A 22,919-nucleotide genomic window follows, 5' to 3' on the forward strand; every position below is an offset into this window, starting at 1 on the left:
GTGTGGATTTGCAATCACATTCAGCATTTATAATCCAGACAGGTTCACTCCCTCCTTACAATACCACAATACGTGAGTCAGGTCGCACATTAACATGGCGCCTGACCACATGTTCCTGGCTCTTTGGGCGTGTCGTGGTGACACATCTTGTGGTGAGGGCTAAGCGTAATTAAGCCAGGGACCGACTCTATCCGATGCTCTGCAGCACCGCTACCATTTGACTGCAACTTTAATTGCTTTTCTTCCCCCAATTCCCACCTCACTTGCCTGCCCCGTTCTATCAATCTATTCAATTCCGTGGGGGGAAATGCCTCCATACAAACATGCAAATATGGGCTCGATAGAGAGATAAGGTAAAGCATGTGCATGTGTGTGTGTTCTGTGTGGGTATTTGGGTGAATGCACACACATACGTACGTATATATTCTACATATGCACATGCGTTATGCCTTATGCGTACTCATGAGCTGGTGTCTGACTATGAAATGACTCATGTGTGTTTCTCTCTCACCTGTGGTGCAGAGCTGTAGAGTGTGAGGTTTCCCCAAATAGCTAGTCTCATTTACAGCCTCTCTGTGGTCGAGGCTTTCTTTGTCTGCCTCCCTTGGCAGCTGCTACTGTGAAGCATCTGACCCTCTTAACCAGACGCACACTCAAACACATGCATACACATTACAGACATGAACCTCAGGACGTAGAAAGCTGGTTCTGCCAGAGTATGCCATGAGAACAGTCAAGGTCATGGGTTCAAACTCAAACACTGAGGTCCTCTCTAAAAATATACAACACAGATATGCTCTCATGGGGCGATGAGCAGTCCAAGATAAAAGCATCTATAAGCAAATGTCATAGGGGAGGCTAGGAAATGGACCGATGCTGTGCATTACACACTTTCCACATGCCTCAGTGTTGCACACTGGTGAACCAGATGTGACCTCTGCTGATCGACAAGTAAAAACAAGAGCTGTTTTTTCAGTTTCAACCCATCTCCATTCAACCGTGCATTGTTTGCCTGTCCTCCTGACCCCGGGACTCTGACCTAAGGTTGGACTGTCAAAATTTGTGTAAGAGTGGTAGTGATCCTTAAAAAGAAAACATGGAGAGAGGGAGAGGGAGAGAGAGAGAGAGAGAGAGAGAGAGAGAGAGAGAGAGAGAGAGAGAGAGAGAGAGAGGGAGAGAGAGAGAGAGAGCGAGAGAGCTTGATATAACACAGCATTTGCATACAACACATTGTTGTGCACAATCTAGGTTATGTGAGGCAAGTTTGTGGTGATAGAATGCAACTGTGAAAATAAACCGATCTTTCCTCAACTACATTAGAATAAGAAAAATACATTTTTCTAGTAGTTCCAGGGCCTCCTGGTGGCTATGAAGCACAAAAGCTTTGCATACAGTATTATCCCAACTGACACCATATTCAAAGTAAAAGTCAAGGACGCTGGTTTTTCTTAAAAATAAATGAAACTGTTAGCTCTATACCAGTTCCAAGTCAGAGCAATCAGTACAACTCATTATCATATTAATGATTCAGGACATGATCCAACCGAAATGACCCCTTGAAGTCAAATGAATAGGACCAATGTCACATTAGAACAAGCTCCTCTTAAGTGGACCCGTTTTAACACAAGTGATTGAATCACAGCACGAGATGTACTCTATTAAGAGTCAGAGATGAGAAGCTGAGCAAGCAACTACCATTCATGTTCTGCGCCGGCTCAGTATTTCTTTATGGCAGTAGTTATACAGGGGGAGGGAAATGTGCCGCTGTATCTCTCATCCTCACGGAGTGACAGGGATAAAGCTTCATTACATAAGGTTGCTGGCAGGGCCGGAGCTGGTGCTCAGCAGCACAGCACCTGCCAGCAATCCCACAGAGCAACGGGCATGCATTCATCATGACAGAGACTTCCTGCATCTTATTTTCTGTTTCTCTTTCCGTCTGCTCGCTCATTCATTCATTCATTCATTCATTTCTCCTCTCCTGGGTATTTTCTTTCTTTTCCATCTATGATTGTTTCTTTTCTTTCTTTTTTTCGAATTAACTTTTAAGTTACTGCTGCATCGTCCTCTCTCCCTCTTCTTCACTGGGAAAGTGATGCATCCTACTTTCCTCCTGCTTTTTGGGATCAGGCTGAAAGGCAGGCATAGAGCGCAGTGCTGTCTTACTCTCTGGTTTTCCTCACAGAGTCTATAATCCTCTTGATGTTCTAGAGGGAGGCACAGTGTTTGAACAGCCATACTCTATGTATGTGTATCTAGGGACAGAAAGAAACAGTGATGATGTATTTGCAGAAACTATAACTGTAACACACAGGTAGGGATATTTGGGCAGGATTGATAGGGAAAACGACAATCAATGCCATGTAGTACATGTGCTGTGCCTTCTGTCCAGACATGTGAACAAGAATTCACAAAAACACACTGAGCTGCCATCAAGTCGTTCTGTGCAAGTTATTTGTTCTATAGAAAACAAAGAGCCCATACAGTTTCTACCTCTACAAACCTTTTGGCTGTTGTCAAATAAACCTGGACCTATTACCTATCTGGTCAACCACACTGACCCTCATTTTTCCTGCAACGAAAATCTTCTCTCACTGTGGCTGAGGCAGAAATTGAATTTTTTATAGATACAGATTAATGTGGCATAACTGAGCTGTCTACTGTAGAAACGGGTGAGAAAAAGATGAAAAGAAGTGAAGGGAAATCCTGAATAACTATAGCACAATTTTCCAACGAATTTTCCTCGCAGGCACAACAACAGTGCTACTTCACAGCAGCGCGAATGTATAAAAAAGAAACTGACTACATAATGAAATATTATGCAATAAATTTGGTGAAGACTTGAATTCAGACGTTCGGACGCAGAATGTTGCAGGATGTTGAAAAGGCTGTGTGCAGAAACGATTCATGAGAGGACTGCAGAGATAATTTTAGATTGACTGTTGTAAAAAACTGCACTTTGGAAGCCAATGTGGAGCACTGCTATAATAACCTCTTAGACGTAAAATGACAGTCATTCCTTCAGGGTAGGGGGTTGTGCAGTCTGAGATAGAAGTGTGACTGCTGTAAAAGAGATGGACTGGTTTGCCTGGGCTGATATGGCCACAGATATATCAGACATATTGAACAGGAGGGGAGAGGAAGGGATGACAGGGAGAGAAAAAAAAGGCAGGAAGAAAGTTGGGAGGAGGGAGAGAGAGGAATCCAGAACTGAGAGAGCGTAAGAAGGACTGAGAGATGGATGGAAGGACAAAAATAGCCCTGTGTGGCCATGCTGTTCACTTTCATTTTCCATGTCCCAATATCCAATTTACAGACACACACAGGCACATATGCACACATACCGTACTCACACATCTCTCTGTAATGTCTCTCATACATACACACAGTACTGTACAGTGTTACCACTACACACACACACACACGTGTCCACAAATGCACTTATAAAAGTGCACGTGCACACACACGCAATCTCATTTACCGTCATGATAAAAATGGTTTATTCTCTCATTCTTTTACACCTCCACACTCACTCTTTTTCTCAGGCCTGTTCCCACCTTCATCCTGTATATCAACAGATGGTAAATTAAACCTAGGAAAGCATATGAAACTAAGTTATATTTAAAGATAAGGCCGCTTACGTACAGTATATGCATGTACATGCGCACACACAGATGCACACGCACTGACTGAAGCTAGTAGAACTCCCTGGGGTGCTGTCCTATAGCTGCGCCGTGAGATTTAGAGCTGTTCATCCCATTTAAAGGGGACACAAGTTAGAGTGATAGATGGTAAGAGGCTGGGAGGAGATAAAAAGTAAAAGAGAGAGGAGCATAGAGATAAAGGCTAAGATGCAGCGGAAAAAGATGGATAGGAGAAAAGAAACGAGGAGGACAACTCACACACACAAGGTCTTAATTCCTGTGAGGCCAGTGGTGGCACACAGGGATCCAGCTTATTTTCACCAGATTTAAAAACTGAGGCTTAATGTTATAGATGATCTTCAAGGACCCTTCATGCCCTTTGTGAATCACATACATGCATGTGTGTGCGTGTGTGTGTGCACATAAGTGCATGCGTGGATCACTTCAGCTAAGGAAAAAACCATCATGCCTGCAGAGGGTACAGACTCCTAATCCATTTCCTCCATTTTGCTGGAAGGAGGATTCACTTCTATTAAAAACATCATCACAACCCAAAGCCAGAGAGGAAGCAGGCTAATCACTCATGTGCAATAAAACACTGTCTCTCTCGTATAACTGTTTTTGCATGTGTGCACGCACTGAATACATGTGCAGGCTATGCAGCAGCATGCATATATTTCAGTTTTGGGATTCGTGCGTGTAACCACTGTATATTGATCCACATAGTGAAGGCACAGGCCAACATTTTGGAGAAGGCATGCTGGGGAACTCAAGCTGCCCCAGCATGATTTAAGATGCTACCACTCACAGCTAATGACCCGAGTGAGATCACTAACAGTGAAACAATACGCTGTGGAGAGAGATGGATACAGAGAGAGACAGAGGCTGACAACGAGCTAACAATAGCAATAACAGTTGCACTGATGCAGATAACAACAAACAGAACAATACTGTTATAGAGAGAAAACACCAATCCCCAGGTGTGAATTCCAGTCCTACATGGACATGACCGAAAAGAACTGAGTCCACTTTTGAATGGCTGAAACACCTCCAAACCCTTATTGAAGACTGATTAGTAATTAATGTTAGATGGAGGATTATATTGACATAAATGTGAGTGTGTGGGTATGCTGCTTTACACAAGAAGATGCTGATCTACAACAAAGCTAACCTAGAAATCTACTTTAGTGAACTGAAAACTACGTACTGTAGAAAAGTTCTTTAAACTGCTTTGTTAATTGTTCATCTTTGTTAATGTAAAGATGATACAAAATTGTAACAAAATTCAGTAACAATGATCACAATGCTAGATTACTGCAAAAGTGCCTTCATACAATGAACCAAAATCTACACTACATGCAAAGTGTAGAGAGACAGTTATTGGTTTTGTAAGAAAGAAAGAAAATTGCGTACGAAAGTATCTGAACTATAAGCAGGCAACTTCAAAATACAGTGAAACTATGAGTGTAGTAATTCACTACTCCTCAACAGCGTTTGTGTGTGTGTGTGTGTGTGTGTGTGTGTGTGTGTGTGTGTGTGTGTGTGTGTGTGTGTGTGTGTGTGTGTGTGTGTGTGTGTGTGTGTGTGTGTGTGTGTGTGTGTGTGTGTGTGTGTGTGTGTGTGTGTGTGTGTGTGTGTGTGTGTGGCCATATCCATGAGCTAGGATGTTTTTGTAAGTTGATCAAGACAGCTAGAGAGCGCTAGACAGAGTTGAAAAGGGAACTAAGAGTCACACTGGGTGACAGTGGAGGATGGTGAAGCAGGGAGGAAACATTTGAGAAGGAACAAGGTGGAGATGGAAAGGAAGAGATTGAGAGGGTGATTGAATGAGACATTACATAAGGCAGGGCAGTCAGAGAGAGAGAGAGAGAGAGAGAGAGAGAGAGAGAGAGAGAGAGAGAGAGAGAGAGAGAGAGAGAGAGAGAGAGAGAGAGAGAGAGAGAGAGAGAGAGAGAGAGAGAGAGAGAGAGAGAGAGAGAGAACACTGTGTTCCAATGCTCTCAGATCAAAGCATTTTGTAAAAAGATTCTTCCTGTCATGAAGAATAGTATTCTCTTTCAACATTGTTCACATTATAAAAATCTTTTATTCACTCCTCTATGTTTTGGTGTCACACTACAGCACCAGCCCCCCAACATGGCAGATGAGGTGCCAGAACTGCTTTAATGGAGAATAGATCATTAGCAAGTAACTATATCACACACGTACTCTGTGGAAAGAAACTTGGAAAAACAACAACAAAAAAAACTTTCACTGTGCTGTTGAAATTCAATAAAAAATTCAACAATGATTAATGTGTACTCCACAGCCCTGTGAGGCTGACACAACTGTAAGTGCAGCCAACTCTAAAATGAAGAAATAAAAACTAATAAACATCTTTGTTTATATTCGATGTCTTAAAATGATAAAGACCAAACTACTGTAACTGTTTACACAACAACAGACCACTGTGTGCAGTAAAAAAATATTTGATCTCCTTCAGTGCCGTGGAAAAATATTAACAATAAAATAATATTCAATTTTCTCAGTCTGCCATGTTTGCGTGAAAAATTGCACCGCAATCTGGGCAAACAGACAGGTTGGGTGTGAATAATAACTCTAACTCTAATAAGTTTTCTAACAATGAACTGGGTCAACAACCAGTGCACACTAATATGAGCATTCAGATAGAGGCATTGCCTTTTACAATCTAGAAAAATTATGTCACACACACACACCAAGACACCACAACGACCAAGGAGGCCATATCAATTATTCACAGACTACCACATGCACAGACATCCACAGACGGTTGTGCCTACGCCTCCATTCCCATGAGTTTGTCTGGGGCTTAAACAGGTGAAACTCTGTCAGTACAGAATCTAATGTAATCTCATGTCACACTGACACATGCACGCTCACACTGCCTGCCAAATCCCACTCTTCAACTGTGGGAAAAAAAACTAACGTTAAACTTTAGAGTAACTAGGAACAAAGAATATTTTATACTTTAAAAAAAAACTATACACGCACCTTGTTAGCATATGAAGTCTTGTTCATAAACTCCATAAAGGAAAAATAACCGGATAATGCATTATTAGGATGTTGAAGAATTGTTTTACACCATGTGATGATTTTCTTTGTCACTGTAGCTATTAGAAATTAATCATGGATAGCAGTTTATTTCAAAGAAAATCCCAAACGCTTTCATGCAAAATGGCAGTGTTTACAGCCTTTATTTGTTTACATGATAAGGTTGAAAGGATTTGAGCATATGTCTTAATGTATGCTCATAGATGAAAACAACTGGAGTAAACATAATGCGCAGCCAAACAGAACAAAAAACTGTGTGGTGCATGAAAAATAAAACTCAAACCAAATCTGGTTGGGAACATACAGCATCAGTGCAGACATGCTGCAGTCGCTGTCCGTGGTGCTGATTTTGAAACTTGGGCTAATCGGCCAGCATTTCACCACACTGTCAAAGTAGCACTGATTGGCTGGCTTCAGTTCAATACGAACAGCAGCTTGATTGATTACACACGCCTCAGTAACAATATGGCTGCAGCTCTCAGATGATTAGAGAGCCTCTAATGTTGGTCTCCTAAGCTCAGGATGCAATTTCAATGCTTTCAATCCCTCACCTCACACCTAACTGTGCCTTTTCATTATCTTAATAGCCCCCACAATTACATGTGAGAGTAATTAAATGGAAATGTATTGATTGGTGGATTTATTGATTAATGGTTGACCTATTGATTAGCTGTAAATAACCTTCCAAGGACCGTTGCTTATATGAATACCCCATAATGTACAGGCACAGTTACGCCATTCTGTGTAACTTCTACACTTTAGTCCAAGAATTCATGAAATACGGATAAGTAAGAGCAACAAGTTGTGGTGTTCCCCACAGGTTGTGTGTGTTATGTATTGGCAATGAACGGTGATTTTCAAAAGTCTCCGCTGGTTGGCAACCTCACAGTAATGCAAGGAAGTTACAGCTCCCAGCCAAGAAATCTTCTGCCACAATCCCTCTGTAACACTTCAAACTTCTTTGTCTAAATATAACATGACAAATAGTGAGCTTTAGGTGGGGTTATCAAATGGAGAAAAGGGCAGCCATTTCCTCATATTTTGATTTGTTATGATAGGCAAAGCTGTCACCAGGTTCATACTGAACAGATAAATACGAGAGTGATATTGATCTTCTCATCCATCTCCCGAAATGTCAAAGTACTCCTTTACTCCTCTATGGTACTGATGCTCCTAGTCAGGTGATGGATTTGAACCGCCTCTCTTTGACTTTCTGGAAAACAGCCTTTAATGTTTATTCACCAGAATACAACACTTCTCACAAATAAACACCTTAGTGTGTATCGAGCGTTTGGGTTTGAACTCCTGTCAGTTCAGGTCCTTGTGTCTACATCCTGAGGAATGGTGATGGTGAAATACTTCAAAGGTAAGGTTCTGCAATACTTTACACACAACATGTAACATGAAGGTTCAAAGAACTACACAGTCACAAAGTTGTGTGATCCAAAAGCTACAAACTACATGCACAAACCTTTTAACACATATATACTGTACAACTCAAGCGATATGTGTTAATGCACACTCTAACTTCACCTGTCACTACAATCTGTCACCTATCCTAACCACCACCATCATTCCTGTGCTCAAGACCTTAGCAATCACAACCCTGATTAATTACCGGCCGGTTGCTCTCACGTCAGTAATCAAGAAGTGTTTTGAGAGACTGGTGCTAGCCCACATCAAGAGATATATCCACTCTGAGCTCAACCAACACCAGATCCACAGATGCTGCAATCTTACTAGCACTTTCACCTTGAAAACCCCAATACCCACATCAGTATTCAGTTTGTTTACTTCAGTTTGGCATTCAGCTCCACCAGCTTGAACAAACTGGTCAAGAAAACGCAGAAGCGTGGTCGAGGAACCCCCTCTCTGTCTTTACCATCAGAGGCATGACACCATGACAAGTGTGGCTGGGAAATCACCCCTCCTCCACCATCATCCTCAACACCATTGTCCCCCAAGGCTGCATTCTGAGTCCATCTCTTACTAACAACTGCACTCCCACCCACAGCACCAACATGCTGCTGCAACATTGTCAATTTCACCATCGTGGGACGAATTATCCTATTATCTTATAGATGTTGAGATAACAACAGTGGATATGGTATCCTGCAGTCATGTTACAACCAACATAGACGAGGTCCAGACACTGTCTCCATGATGTTTGATGAAACTGAGCCTCAACACACAAAAAAACTAAAGAAAATGGCACCCAGAATCCTATAAATATCGACCATTTGTTAGAAATATTTTTGACATAATTGCTGTGTCAAGTCTTCTGTAATGACTAAAAAGTGGGGTCACACTGACATTGACCCTGAGCCACCAATGTCTAATTTACTTAACATTTGGACTAACCAAATTGGAAAAAAATTGTTACTTCAAGGTGTTGCTGAAATATCGTGTAAACAAGAAGGTCAGATGCATGGACAAACCAATATGCATCCAGCTCTGGCTGTCACTGGTACAAAGGCATAACAAAAATAAACCTTAGACTAACTGTGCATCAAAGGAGAGGAGGTTGGAAAAAGGGTCCAGTTTTAATTTCCTGTTGGAGTCCACATATCAGAGGACTTGACATTGAGCCTGAAGACGTGGCCAAGAAGACCCACCAACACCTGTTTTTTTTTTTTTCTGAGGACCCTCTGGCACAACAGACTCTCCTGAAATGTGCTGATAAACTTCTACAACTGTGTGATACAGGGCATCCCAGCATACTAATGTACAATCTGGTATCCCAGTTGTACTACAGCCAAGAAAGACCTGCAGCCCCCCTACCTCCAAACCTGAGGGACATCCATTCCACCTCCAGAAACACAACAACAACATTACGAGACCCCACCCACAGTTACTGTCCCTGTTCAACACACCTCACAACGGTCGTCACACTGACCAACAACCTGAGAAACATCTTTTCCCTCAAGTGCAGTATGTAAGTGCAATAACTGTCAATGTTTACAGCATTTTTTTTATCCATCTATCTTTCAATACTATACTATTCAATGCCTGTATAGTGTTCATACAGGAGAGATGGGAGAATCCATGACCTATTGTCCTTATACATAATTAAACAGCCCTCCATCACCAGTATAATTCCCCCTGGCATTTCACATGTCAAAGGTCAGTGTTCACAGTTCATAATACTACTGCTGGATGGATGTCGGAGATACTGTGGCTTTGAAGACAAGGTGGGAGCTGTGGGTAGGTGGATGTGTGCCACTGATGTTTGTATACTAGTGTGCGAGAAGATTTCCATAGTGAAACCCAGAAGTGGTTTGTCAAATTATACATTTATTCTGAAAATGCAGGTCTTTCAGCTTTCAGCATTGATACTCATAAATGATTCAGCAGCTGACTGTTAGGAAAAGTCATTCTGTACTATCTGTTGCATTAATTCAGTACAAATGCATTTAGAAATATGTCGCGGGGGGGGGGGGGGGGGGGGACATTACAACACATGATTTCCGTGAGATGGTTTCCTGTTTAAGGAATCAAATATTTGAGAAAGCATAAAAGACAAATTTGCAAACAGGGTATTTCACTTCCTATGATGTTGTGTGGAAATGTGCCAAATAGTAAACATACAGCCTTTGTGTGCTCCAATAAAAGGAATGAGGTGCTAATTGGCAGCTTATGTTCTCGTTTTGGCTCATTAATGAGATAATGTTTTAATTGAAATCTCATAAATACGGTATTTTCTGGTTCACTAACACTTAAAAAAACGCAGGCTTTGAGGCTTTCTGTTCACATAACAAATACCAAGAAAAAAAGCAGGGCGAGTGAGAGAACATGTTTCCAGAGTGTGTGTCAACACGTTTCCTCCAGTTTCATTCAACACTCAAGTAGCATTTGTTGTCAACACATTGGGATCTGTCAGTACATGTGGAAGTAAGAAAGAGTGTGGGGTTGTTGTGAAACAAGACTGACCTCCAATACACTGCAAAATATCAGTGAATAGCACACAAAATATTTGGAGAGCAGTTATGTTTTACAGTAGTCATGCTTAATTCTCTCCACATTACTGATACTAAATTATTTTCATGTTATGCGGGGGTAGGTGTCGGTGATAGTCGATATCACATTAAACTGATTTAACTGACCCATCACTATATCATAATAATATATATTATACTACATATACCATATGAGACTTTTTAGGTAGACCATCAGACAATATGCAATGAGGTGCATACTGCTGGCTGGTGGGCTGCAGCAACATCTGTATCACTTTCAAAGACCGTCTCCTACTCCAATTAAAAAATGACATTTGTTTTGAGTTGTGGTCTCAATTCAAGAATATGCGATACATATATGCAAAGAAGTGCACATATTTGAGAAATTAATTAGTTCCACAACTATCTGTATAGTGAGATCTACTGTATCTGTCTCCTACTGTATACTGTAGATAAAAAAATGGGTGGTGCCACCTATGGGTGATAACATGTACTTTGCTCCCTGGTAATAATGCACATTGTATCAGTACTTGCATAAAAAATAGATGATTTTTATCAACGTTATTATGTAAGATTTCAGCATCACTTACTGTACATACATATTCACCTTTCACAGCTGAACTAGAAGATATAAAGCACTGCAACAGTTGACCTTTTTATGTAACAGAAATGTATTTTTAGCAATAGGGAGATATATTTATTTTTTCAGTAGCAGCATCCTCTCCCCCATGTATTTTGCATAAGATGAAGTCTTGTCTATGCTCTATGATTATGGGAAGCAATGGAATATAAGGAATAGAGAGACAAAATAAAGGGATTGTAACAAAGGATGAAAGAAAAGTCAGATAGACAGGACACGAAAAGATAGAAGGTATATGAGATGAAGAGCAGAAAATGTACAACTTCATGGAGAGAAGCAATTATTGTATTCACTGTGCTGTATGCAGAATTTTCTCACACTTCTGCACACTTGGAGCTGCACAACACTGCAGAGGTACAGAACAGTATATCAACTATCTGATGTCCTCTGTGGGTGAAAGAAAATTCTCTTAAAACCGATAGATAGGAGGCGTTAAGACAAGTTAATAAATTTGGTGATAAAAAGTAAGATGCACACTGGAGTAAAATGTGCAGAGTGTGCAGTGTGCAGCTGTGATCCTAAAAAGCAAAAGACACTACAAAGGTACATGACTGGAACAAATAGAATTTTGTTGAATGTGAATTAAATATTAAAGTTGAGAGTATGAAAGAACAGATTTCCCATTTCCAATTCTTTGTCCGAGATGGTTTCCATTTCACACTTTATCCCACTGTGACAGCAAGGAAAGCAGCAAGGATAGGAAGGGACCACAAACTAAAACCTGCATGACTCTATTTCTGGGTGGCTTTCTGGCTAGACACAGAGCACATGCAGCAGAGTAAAACTCCAGGTGCGCTCCCTCTCCTTTTTATGTGTCCTAGTTCAGGAAACACGCCCCCCCTAGTCTAATAGAGGCATTAGTCTTCTGTGAAATGGCATTCGACCAATTGCTTGTCACTTTAAAGGTCAGGAAGCTGTTGTAATGAAGTGAATTACTTGTTGAACACCTATGTCGGTACAAATTTGATTCCTTGTCAGTCCAAGATCATTAATAAGACAGAGTTAGTGTTGCAACAACTCCCTTATAGACTAAAACAAATATTCTGGTGACATCTTCAACTAAAACAAATGTGTTCGCTATATTATCATGTTCAATTACACTTCATTAACAATGGAGAAGACGAACACGGACACAGAACTCAATATCTGAGCTGAAATAAAAGACAAACAGGCAAAAAGACCACTGACTGAAACATATTGAAATATCTTCCCATTGAAGAACATTTGCTACACACACGCACACAATCACCTAATCTTGGATCTCCAATGGATAAGAAGCCAAACAGCCAAACAATCAATTACACATCAATGCTATGGGCTACAGGACTTTGTCACTGTGAAAATTCTATCTTCAAATGATCAATAAATGAGCGTGCTTCAGGTCCATCTCAAGCGCCCATACAATAAACTGTGTGTAGCCTACACTTAAGTAATGAAGCAGGGTTAAGAAGACAGTGAAACTGGTAATAGGTTTTTGATTAACTGCATGAATCATGAAAGCAGGTTAGGTTGGTTGGTATGGTTGGAATTTCTTGGTGGATTTTCCATATTTACAATTTAATATCACATGTTTTAGCTCTCATTAGGAGCCACACTGAGCCGACCACAGGGTTTGAATCATGTGCTCACACACTGGTGCTTGCAGTGTACATGTTTGCTGCAACATCAACCGTGCCTAGACCACTGCATTATAAATGCACATATAGAACAACACGTGCACAGTCACAAGCATACACCTACACACAAATATGCACACACTATCTGTTGGACATGTTTGCCTGCACAAGAAGGACAGAACAACATCTCTGTCAGCCTGTAAATTGTAGCCGCACTCAAAATGCATACAGTACACGCGTATGCAGTTGGCAGGTAATAAGTTAGAGGGACATTGGAGGAAAGTACTTGTCATACAGAAATTTCCAACAGTAATGACAGGCCTATTAGATTAATTTCACACTCACAGTCTGACGTCTCCCAAGGGGGATTCACATACAGTAAACACAGATTCAGCAACCATAATCCTATGTAGCTTCACCCATCATGTGTACACGACCTCAACCCTGAAGTGACATTTCACACAATCTTTTTCTATTCATCTTTACCTTATTTGGGCAAGTATCTCAGGAGCTAAACATCAAGACAGCTCAGTGGTAATGATGTTGTTAATTCTGGAGCTGTTCCATAAGCGATCCTTGGACACAGTGGGAATATGGGTTGGGCACATTTAAATCCATTCCTGTTACACAGCAGGGAGCCCTATATTCAATTAAAACTTATTTTGGCACCGTCATCATCACCCCATCCATTTAATGGGGAATTGCCGTTTGATTACAATCTGGACCTTATTTCTAGCATAAAATACGATCATTTACTCACCCAGATAACTTTGGTGTCATTACAAGTCGTTCCGACGAAATTAGATCCAGCCGAGAGCCGCGTATATCCGTATAATGCGAGTCTACGGGGCAACGGAATGCAGCCTCTAAATAACACATTATCTGCCGCGAAACTCGTTCATTTCACCAATATTTTGTTATGATACGCTAGTGCTAGTCCCCTCTGAGTCCGGGGTTAGCAGTTATCAACATCCAGGTTCTGTAGGTTGACCTACTATCCTCTGACCTGGATGATATCATCTGGGTGAGTAAATGAAAAACTTTAAGGGCATAACTTTCAGTCGTTTAGTTCGTTCAATGTCAACACAGCATCCAAAGCGTCTAACTTGATGACATCTATTCAAATCTTGAAGCACAAAGATCCAGCTCAGGGAGAACAGTGATATTAAAATGAAACTAATTGGTGTATATTCACTTCAACTTTGGGGGATGTTGGAGTAGATGTAATTGTTAATAATTAGTTACTTATCAACTCACTTAGAATTTAGAAATGTTAATTGGTGCAATGTAAGAGCTTAACATTGACAACCATTTGAAGTGCTCTGAATGCTCTAAAACACATGCATAACATTAGTAACAAAACTGCATCCTCATGTACAGTAAAGATCGTCACGTGTGAGCTACTGCAGCATGTGCATGCTGAGACATACACATATCAGTGCTCATACAGATCCTACTGTATGCACATTTAATCAAGGATTACAATGATATTCATTTAGCAAAGCTATACAAATGCAAATGCCTGACATGTGAGCCCAGGCACTCTGGTTGTGTGGTTCAACATCACAGCGACACTGTTCTGTGAGACACTTTGATAAAGCCAGATCAAAGGAGAGTGAAGAAGAGGCATTCAAGACCTCCAACAATAGTCCTCGCAGAGTGCCTGTAACTGGCTTATAAAAGCACATGAATGAATAAAGATGAGGTTTGAGGCTACAAATGTCTGTAAACAAGCCTTTTAAATGCTCTATGGATTTACAGAGGCGATAAGAAATGTGCACAAATGCACCCACACATGCAGAGATACACAGATTAATATGCACCCATTCACAAGCACCGCTCCACAACTCTGCTCAGGTGACACATCATACAGGTGCACAAAATACACAGGCGTTACTTTGAGGTGTATTGTGGAAGACTTTTCAACATCTGCCTACTGGGTTTTGCTGTTGTAGATCAACCTCCTCCTAAATCTCCCCAGTCCTGCCCAGTATTCCAGCGTAACACTTTTCCTCACACTTGCTTACAAATCCAATCTGCTCATACTGCATATCCTGCTTTTCTCATTAACCATTTGCCTTGTGCTTTCCCCTCTCTCATTTCTTTTGCTTACTTTAACTATATTTCATGCTTTTACCTTTACCCTATGTGCTGCCCTCTTGCTGTTTTAACGCTGGACCTCAATAATCCACTCACTCTCTTTACATCTCCTCCTTCATCTGCTCTCTCTGGATTCTTTTTTTTTCTTGCATTCAACCCTTCATAAATCTTTCCTTTTTCTCTTTCCTTTTTCTCTTTCACTTTCACTGCCTATCTCTACTACCGCGCTCCCGCTTCATTCCATCTCCATTTCTATCCTCTCATCTCAGAGTTGTTTTATACTGGCTGTTTGCCACACTTAAATTTATTTTGGACTAAAACCTTGCATCTATTCCTTCTTAATGCTCGCCTTACAGCCTCCAGATTCTGTGCTAAGTACACTTGAAGGAAGCCACAGATCTGGCATTGCAGCTTATCCAGCACTCATTTTGTATCCTCACACCTCTTTCTACTCATCTTCCTTTAGAGAGCAGCATCATGGCAGGAGGGCTGCCTGACATATTTCACAATCTCCCTGGGCATCTTTTTTTTTTTGTTCATTCCCACTCTTTCGTTCCCAGTCTTCCATTCTCTGTTTGATTTTACCTTTAGCAGGCGTACAGATGGCAGGAAGGCTGCATGGCACAGTTTTCTGATGGTCCAGTTGAGTGGCCGTGGTGCGTCCAGCTGGTTCATGGTGCCCACTCTTCACGGTGCAGCCACTGGTGCCTGGCGGCTTTCCCCGGCACCAGGATTAATGCTGCCCCACTAGGGGGGCAAAAATGGGAGAGGGTCTCCAACTCCAACTGCCGAAAAGCACGCAAGTCCCAGGGCATGACCCTCGACAAACAACCATCAACCACTACCTCCACCGCCGCCGCCACCACCACCTTCCAGCCTTTATTTCCCCAAGCAGATGAAGCTCTCACCTGGGCAGCAATCTGCCCCCTCTCCCCTCCCTCTGTGCCGTCTTCTCCAACGCGGCCCACACAGATCCAAAGAGTTCAAGGCAAGCCAAACCTGGAGCACCAGGATCATCTGATTCCTCTTCCACCAGTAGCTGGAGTGTACTCAGCTCTGGCGCGAAAAAACCCAGAGTGTGATATTTTCCCAAACAACAGAGCAGAGCGCAGCAGTGCACAGCAGAGAAAAAGAGCTTGTAATGTGAGAAGGATGCAGGTAGAGAAAAAGAAAGAAGAGAGAAAGAAGGAGGAGTGATGGAGATGTGAGGAGAGGGGAGACGAGCAGTGCAGTGCAGTGCAGTATAGCGCAGAGGACAGAGGAGAGGAAACGAGAGCAGCGCAGAGCGCATAAACGGAGCAGGCTGACAGGCAGCGGCTTAGATTTGAGGCTGCATGCACACTACTGTCTCCAAGATGAGAAAAAGAGAGAGAGAAAGAGAGAGAGAGAGAAAGAGATAGAGAGAGAGAGAGAAAGAGAGAGAGAGAGAGAGAGAGAGAGAGAGAGAGAGAGAGAGAGAGAGAGAGAGAGAGAATGGAAAGGAGTGAGACAGAGGGAGCGGGGGAGAAAGAGAGGGGGAGAAAAAATAAAATCCAATACAATTGATAAACAAGCTGAAATTGACACACTGGGGATCGGATGCAAGAGGAAAAAATTGCCTCTGCACGTAAGGAAAGAATAGGAGGGATGGAGAGAGACAGAGAGAGAGGGGAAGATGGAGAGAATGGGAAGGGATGTGATGAGGCACTGTGTGGTGGGCAAAAGGGAAATGTGTAAAGCAGAGTCAAATCTCTGTCTTATAGAGTGATTTCAGAGGGAGCTCGAAGACGTAAGCACATTAAACAACTTGGTGCCGTGGCAGTGGAGAGGGGCACGACCTACTTACCTATTTGCTTAAAAAGCTCTAAAGTGATTAAAGAACCCTAAAACAGGACTGTGTGACTTTCATACTGCATTAGCATAATTTAAATGTCCTTCAAATGCAATGCAGTCTGTTGTATTGAGATGAATGTTAAAACGCTATTTCCCTTTTTCCTAAGACTAAAAATAGCATCGTTGGACTGAATACATTACAAGTGTATTCAACCGTGACTGGTGTCTTTGACTTATAGATGACAAAAATGAGCACCTCTTTGTTACATTCTGCGACTGTTTTACCCAAGCAATACGGAAAGGAAATCTTTAAGAGCATGAAGCATTAACATTAATTGACTGTGTCAACCCTCCTGTATTAATCTCAGTTTGATTTGTCTTCATAAGTGAAATGTTTTTGGTCATCTATTTCTACAAAAACCTGAAATTATCAAAAAGAAAAATCATTGAAGGCTGTTTGATTCTTCTTGCTGTCTTGGGACACAAGGAGAATTTACTTTTGTAAATGCTGTTAGCCTACAACAATTCACAGAGCAGTAACAGTAACCTGGAGTCTATAAACAATGGTGAACCTTATCAGCATAGTTGCAGCACTCAAAGGCTTGAATGCTTGATTATGAAGCACACACTGACAAAAACAGGCTGGCTTTCTTTACTTTTACTTATTCTCTTTAGGTGTTTGAATTTGGTTTGCTTTCATTTCTATTTCTAATTACTCAGACTGTTTGTCTCTATCGAATTGACAATATTCACTCAACACCCCAATGCTTGTCAGAACAAACAATATGAAAAACACAAATTAACAACTCTCTTAGCGATTGTTTTGGCATGCTCAGGCTGGTGGGAGAGTGATTGGATGTGATCTGATCCTCTGGTGTAGAGATACAACCACTGAGGGTACAGAGGTGTTAATGACAACACATGATGTCTCCTGTTGGATGTAATGCACAGTGTTATTGTATCAAAATTGATTACATTGTCAAAATAAATACAGCTGCATTTAGCATTAAAACATCCAACGCTGGGGCACCATATAGCTCACTGGTTTGAGCAGGTGCCCCATATGCAGCGGCAACAGCCCTCGCCGGCACCGATTCAATTCCCCCAGTGGCCCGTTGCTGCATGTCATTCCGCCTCTCTATGCCTCCCCATTTCCTGTCTTCTTTAACTGCCCTGTCAATCAAAAGGCAATAAAAACCAAAAAACATCTACTGCTACCTGTGCAACACGTGCTCTGCCTTGGTGGTATAAAATCTGCGCAGACAAAAGGTAAGCCTATGTAGTATGTACATGGAATACAAAGTTTGCCTTAAGTGCCAGCTTTCATACAACAGAACCTTGAGGGAAATTTATGATTTGTATGTACGATCTCATTCAGTGAGGAGAGACAAGCTGTCAGTGTTATCCTGGGAGCAAAATAAAGAACAAGAGTCATTTCACATTGAACTGAGTGTTTTTCTCCATTAGATTAAAAAGGGAAAACAATAGCTGCTGCAATGCAACACAATATCAAACAACACAAATGATGCATCGCCACATTGCTCTCAAACTGCATCTTATGATACATAGATGACAGTGTAGATGACCCTACTCTACAGTAATAGTAAAAGGCGTAATGACTCTCTCGAGTCACCACCTCACTGTTAGTGGGTGTTTTGCCCTGACAGTCATGGACTGACATTAAGAATATCCACCTCACTGACCACTGGGTCCCTGAGGACCTCCAAGACCTCTGGGAGATGTGCCTGTCAACCATACAGCTAGTCACTGTGGAGATTTGTGTTTGAGTGAGAGAGAGAGAGAGAGAGAGAGAGAGAGAGAGAGAGAGAGAGAGAGAGAGACAGAGAGAGAGAGAGAGACAGAGAGACAGAGAAAGAGAGAGAGACTGGTGGGAGGCAGGGGTGGTGGCAAAGGAAGGTGAGAGAGTGTGCCTGTCCCCCCATCCCGCTCGCATCACACTTCTTCATCTCACCCCATAAATAGCTCAGCAAACACATCTACAGCTCGGTGCAGTACCCTGCACTGCCAGCATCCTGACTCTAGATGGCAGCCTTCTAATGCACAATCTCCATGTCAGCCTCAGCACCAACATTCACTCCTGACTCTGGCCATAAGGCTACAAAACCAACAGTGAATTATGATCAAACTGCCAGTTTTTGTTTTTTTTGAGGGGGGGGGGGGGGGGGGGGGGGGTTACTGCCATAATATCAGAATGCTTACCTTTTATTACAAAACGTGCCAGGGTCCAAGAGGACAACTCTGTAATATCCCCCTGCCAACAAAGTAACATTCATACTTCAACCACCAGAGGGCATCAGTTCAACACCTGCCTCAGACGGAGTGTCTTGTTTGTTTGATCCTCTCACTCTTCTTGGCTACACTAATTATCACAACATTAAAAGGCATTAAACACTGGCATAGAACAAGACCAAACAAGATGAGATTTAAACCTCTCATAGTGATTCATTTCCCAATGGAGGCTTAACTTGGCTGGTGAGGGAGGCAATTTACTGTGAATTACTTGAGTGCTTCAGCATTTGCAGCTTGTACGAGATGATGAAAGCAATACAATAAATATCCAAACACGCTTTTGCAACTCACATTTTCAGACGAGTGTTATATGGTTATCGAAGAGCGAAATGCACTTGAGGTAAATGGCATTTCTTTTTGATTTTTTTTTTCACACAAGAATTTTCAAATTGTTAACTTGAGCAGATATTGCCCTGTACTCATAGCATGATTAATGTGCAAACTAAAGTCACTTGGCTTTAGTGCCTGTAGATGTGAAATTATGTGGTATTATGGAAATGTAAGAATGTGTGTGCACATCAGTGTGAATAATTTACCCAGAATCCATAAGCAGTTATGCGGAAACTGTACATTTCATCATCTGTAAGTGAATGAGTGTGTGCAAGCACATTTATGGGTAATAAGACTGAGTGGGGGTTCTGTTCCATACTCTGTCCCTTCTCCGAGACATCTCTGCTACAGGTAGACCTTGTGCCATCACCCATCTGCACTGTGACAGGAGTGAAAAAGGAGCCCATTTCCACCTGTCATTCAAGCGGCAGGAGCTCCAGAGAAGCTGCATAGAGTGTGAATCATCTCTGCTAGTATTTGTGCAAAAACTTCCTGTATATGCATTTCTAAAACGGAAAGGTGAAATCCAGCGATCTGATTGGTTGTTAACCGTGGTATAATGAGCATATACCACGGCTACTATTCTAAAGCCTTATCACAGCATAGGCTATCACTCCGCGTGATGACGAGATGCAGAGCTAACTTGGAGCTAACGTCTGGAGAGGTGGGACTATTTTTTTCACAGTGGGGCTATTTTATTGTATAATATGTATTTCTGGTTGAATAAAACTACATGAAATTGATTGCGTATTCCTCTTTCATATTGTCATTATTGGTAACCGTTTTATTAAAGCAATATATCACTCCAGTCCGTGGTATGCTCATTATACCACGGACCGCTTCGCGTCGGGCCGAACAACGCCCCTTAGCCGTGGTATAATGAGCATATACCACGGCCTGTCGTGATATATTGCTTAAATATACACAGCATTTCAACTGGAGCCCTGACAATATGGTGAAAAAGTGTCCTGACGAAGAAAGACTGGAATGAAGCATGTGTCAAGTACTGTATGTGCCTACAGATGTCTCTTATGAAATTATGGCAATACACACTATAGAACAGTAGGTTAAAGTTAGATTAAATAAATACATTTTATTTTTTTGTGTGAAGTACAGTATAGATGCAGATGCAGCATATGAAGTTGTGTCAGTTTACCTGTAAAGACTGCCCTGAAAAAATGTGTATGTGCCATGACGCTTCGTTTGAAGTGAAGATTTTGTTTGTACAGAAAGGCAAACATCTGACATGAGTATATTGCTGATGCAATTCCTATTTGTTGTGACTCATAACATTTAAAGGTGTTTTGCTAAACCTGGTCGGAGGCGCAGATCCTGCAAGGTTGTTTTTTGGCCAAGAGACGCTAAGGGGAAGGCAGAGAGTCACCATTCTCCCTCACAACATGTTATAAGTCATTTATTTAAACATCACAATTACTCCACAGCTGTTTAATTCAGGTAAAAATGTAGCATAGTTAAGGTAAAAAATCTTGCATAGTTCCCCCGAACAATGGTATTACTCGTGAGACAGCCTCCAGACTTACCCACTTGTGTAAGTTTTATGATAGCCATACAGTAATGTACTTCTTTTGGTGAGTGAATTGGTAGCCTATATGTGGTACCGTAAAGTGTTATAGACCACTGTCTATCTACCAAATGGACTTGCACAGTTACACATTGTCCGTTTTTTAGTAAAATAAGTGACTGAAGGTATGTGTTAACACAGCTGTCGGCTGTAGATTGATGGTGCCAAAAGTCTTTATCTAATTTGGCTTCTTCTATCTCTTCTCTATGTGATCCATGTCCCCTAGAGGATTCTTGTAAGTGACAGTTCAATACCTCCCTCCATATGCACTCAAACACACAAGTGAACACACACACTCACTTACACAGACACTACTACCCCCTACTTTCCTTGCCCTAAGGAAGCAGGAAGACTTCTGCTGAGTCGGGTACACTCCTCCATCTGGAGAGAGGCAATGATTATTAGCCTGCGGGATGGAACTGCTTGCACACAAGCAGACACACACTCACATACAGTACACAATATAGCTCACAAAATATGCTGTTTTGTCTACATCTTTTTGCTTCTCACAATCAGTCACAGTGAGCCACTATGTTTAGAGTCCAATCATTGATCAGATGTGTCCCACTATGGTATAATGCCTCTTAAAATGTCTGTAATGTGTCTTTAGCTTTCTAAATGAACTTACTCATGTCTCACAAGTTGTTGCATAAAGTGCCTGCCATCACATCCCTGAAATTAGGTCCACATTTTTCAGCTCTGACATTTAAGGCCTCCAGCAGTTCTGCTAAATGTTATCGACAGGCGCAAACGACTGTTGACAAACAGCAGCGTTATCAGTGAAGCCAGAGGTAACAGACTGAGAAGATGGTGGGTTTACTAATTAAAAGTAATGACCTGTACATATGGTAGTCACTTAAGCTACCCTTTATCACAGTTTAACACTGTGTCGTTTCTTATCAGTAAATTTTACTCTATAGATCCATCATCCTCTTTTTCTCAGTGTATAGTCTAATCTGAGGAGTTTCAAATAATGAAAAATGTTTTTGTGACTTTCATATCAGCTCTTTGATAAAGGTCTTACCAAACTTAAAACATTCTATATTTCACCAGTCCCAAACCAGCAGCCCTTATCTTTCGCCTACCATAGCTGTTATTTCTGCTTTGCTTTGTATTAATGTTTGGGAAGAGACAAATAATTGATAATAGGACGGAAGGGGAAAGTAAGCGCAAGGACAGCAGGAGAGTTGGATAACATAAATAGGCTCATAATGAGCATAAGGGCCGATACAAGATGAATAGGCCTACAATAAGTCAGGGTGTTGAACTGTAGGGAGTAACTGTGCGTTCACACCAAAAGCTTCCAAAGCGTCAAAAACGCTCGAGGGGGGGCGTCAGACAAGACAGCTCCCAAAACGGCAAATATTTTCAGCCGCTTTGGCCGCTCGTCACGTGACTGACGTCAAAGTTCGATCGCGCTGGTCATTGGGGAGCCGAAAGAAAAAAAAAGAAAAAAAAAAAGGCAGCCGACAGACATCTCTATTCTGACAGGCTGCCGCCGGTTGCCGCTTGACCGCGTCATAGCTCATTACCCTAAAGTTAAACCTGGCTCAACTTTTCATCTGGTGACGCTTTGGACGCTTTGGAAGCTTTGGACGCTCTGGAAGCGCGGCAACGCCTGTTGACGCTTTGGACGTTCAGTGTCGCCGGGCGCTCATTGAAAATGAATTGACTTCCGGCGTTTTTGACGCTTTGGAAGCTTTTGGTGTGAACGCACAGTAATGAAACAGAGAGGTCTGGCATTGAGGCAGAGAGGAGAGGATGGAATTGAACATTTAATTGTGAAAATTTGGAGTTAAAGGGATAGTTCACCCAAAATTCAAATTTCACTCATTATCTACTCACCCTCATGTCGAC

General features: G+C 41.7%; 1 protein-coding gene across 11 annotated transcripts in view; it reads right to left on the minus strand.

Moving 5' to 3' along the window:
- trpm3 (transient receptor potential cation channel, subfamily M, member 3) overlaps positions 1-22,919 on the minus strand; it is a gene marked incomplete at both ends in the record, with an annotated part of 137,444 nt that overhangs the window by 86,536 nt on the left and 27,989 nt on the right. For 7 of the 11 annotated variants that reach the window (XM_083978796.1, XM_083978805.1, XM_083978802.1 and 4 more), the window contains one exon: positions 15,614-15,703. The exons of 3 other annotated variants lie outside the window; for them this stretch is intronic. In XM_083978796.1, coding sequence (XP_083834922.1) covers positions 15,614-15,703 — 90 coding nt within the window. Of the gene's footprint in view, positions 1-15,613; positions 15,719-22,919 lie in introns of those variants that run through there. One more of the 11 variants, XM_083978797.1, reaches the window with a different exon arrangement.

The sequence above is a fragment of the Trachurus trachurus genome, assembly GCF_905171665.1.
Source record: "Trachurus trachurus genome assembly, chromosome: 9".
NCBI lineage: Eukaryota > Metazoa > Chordata > Actinopteri > Carangiformes > Carangidae > Trachurus > Trachurus trachurus.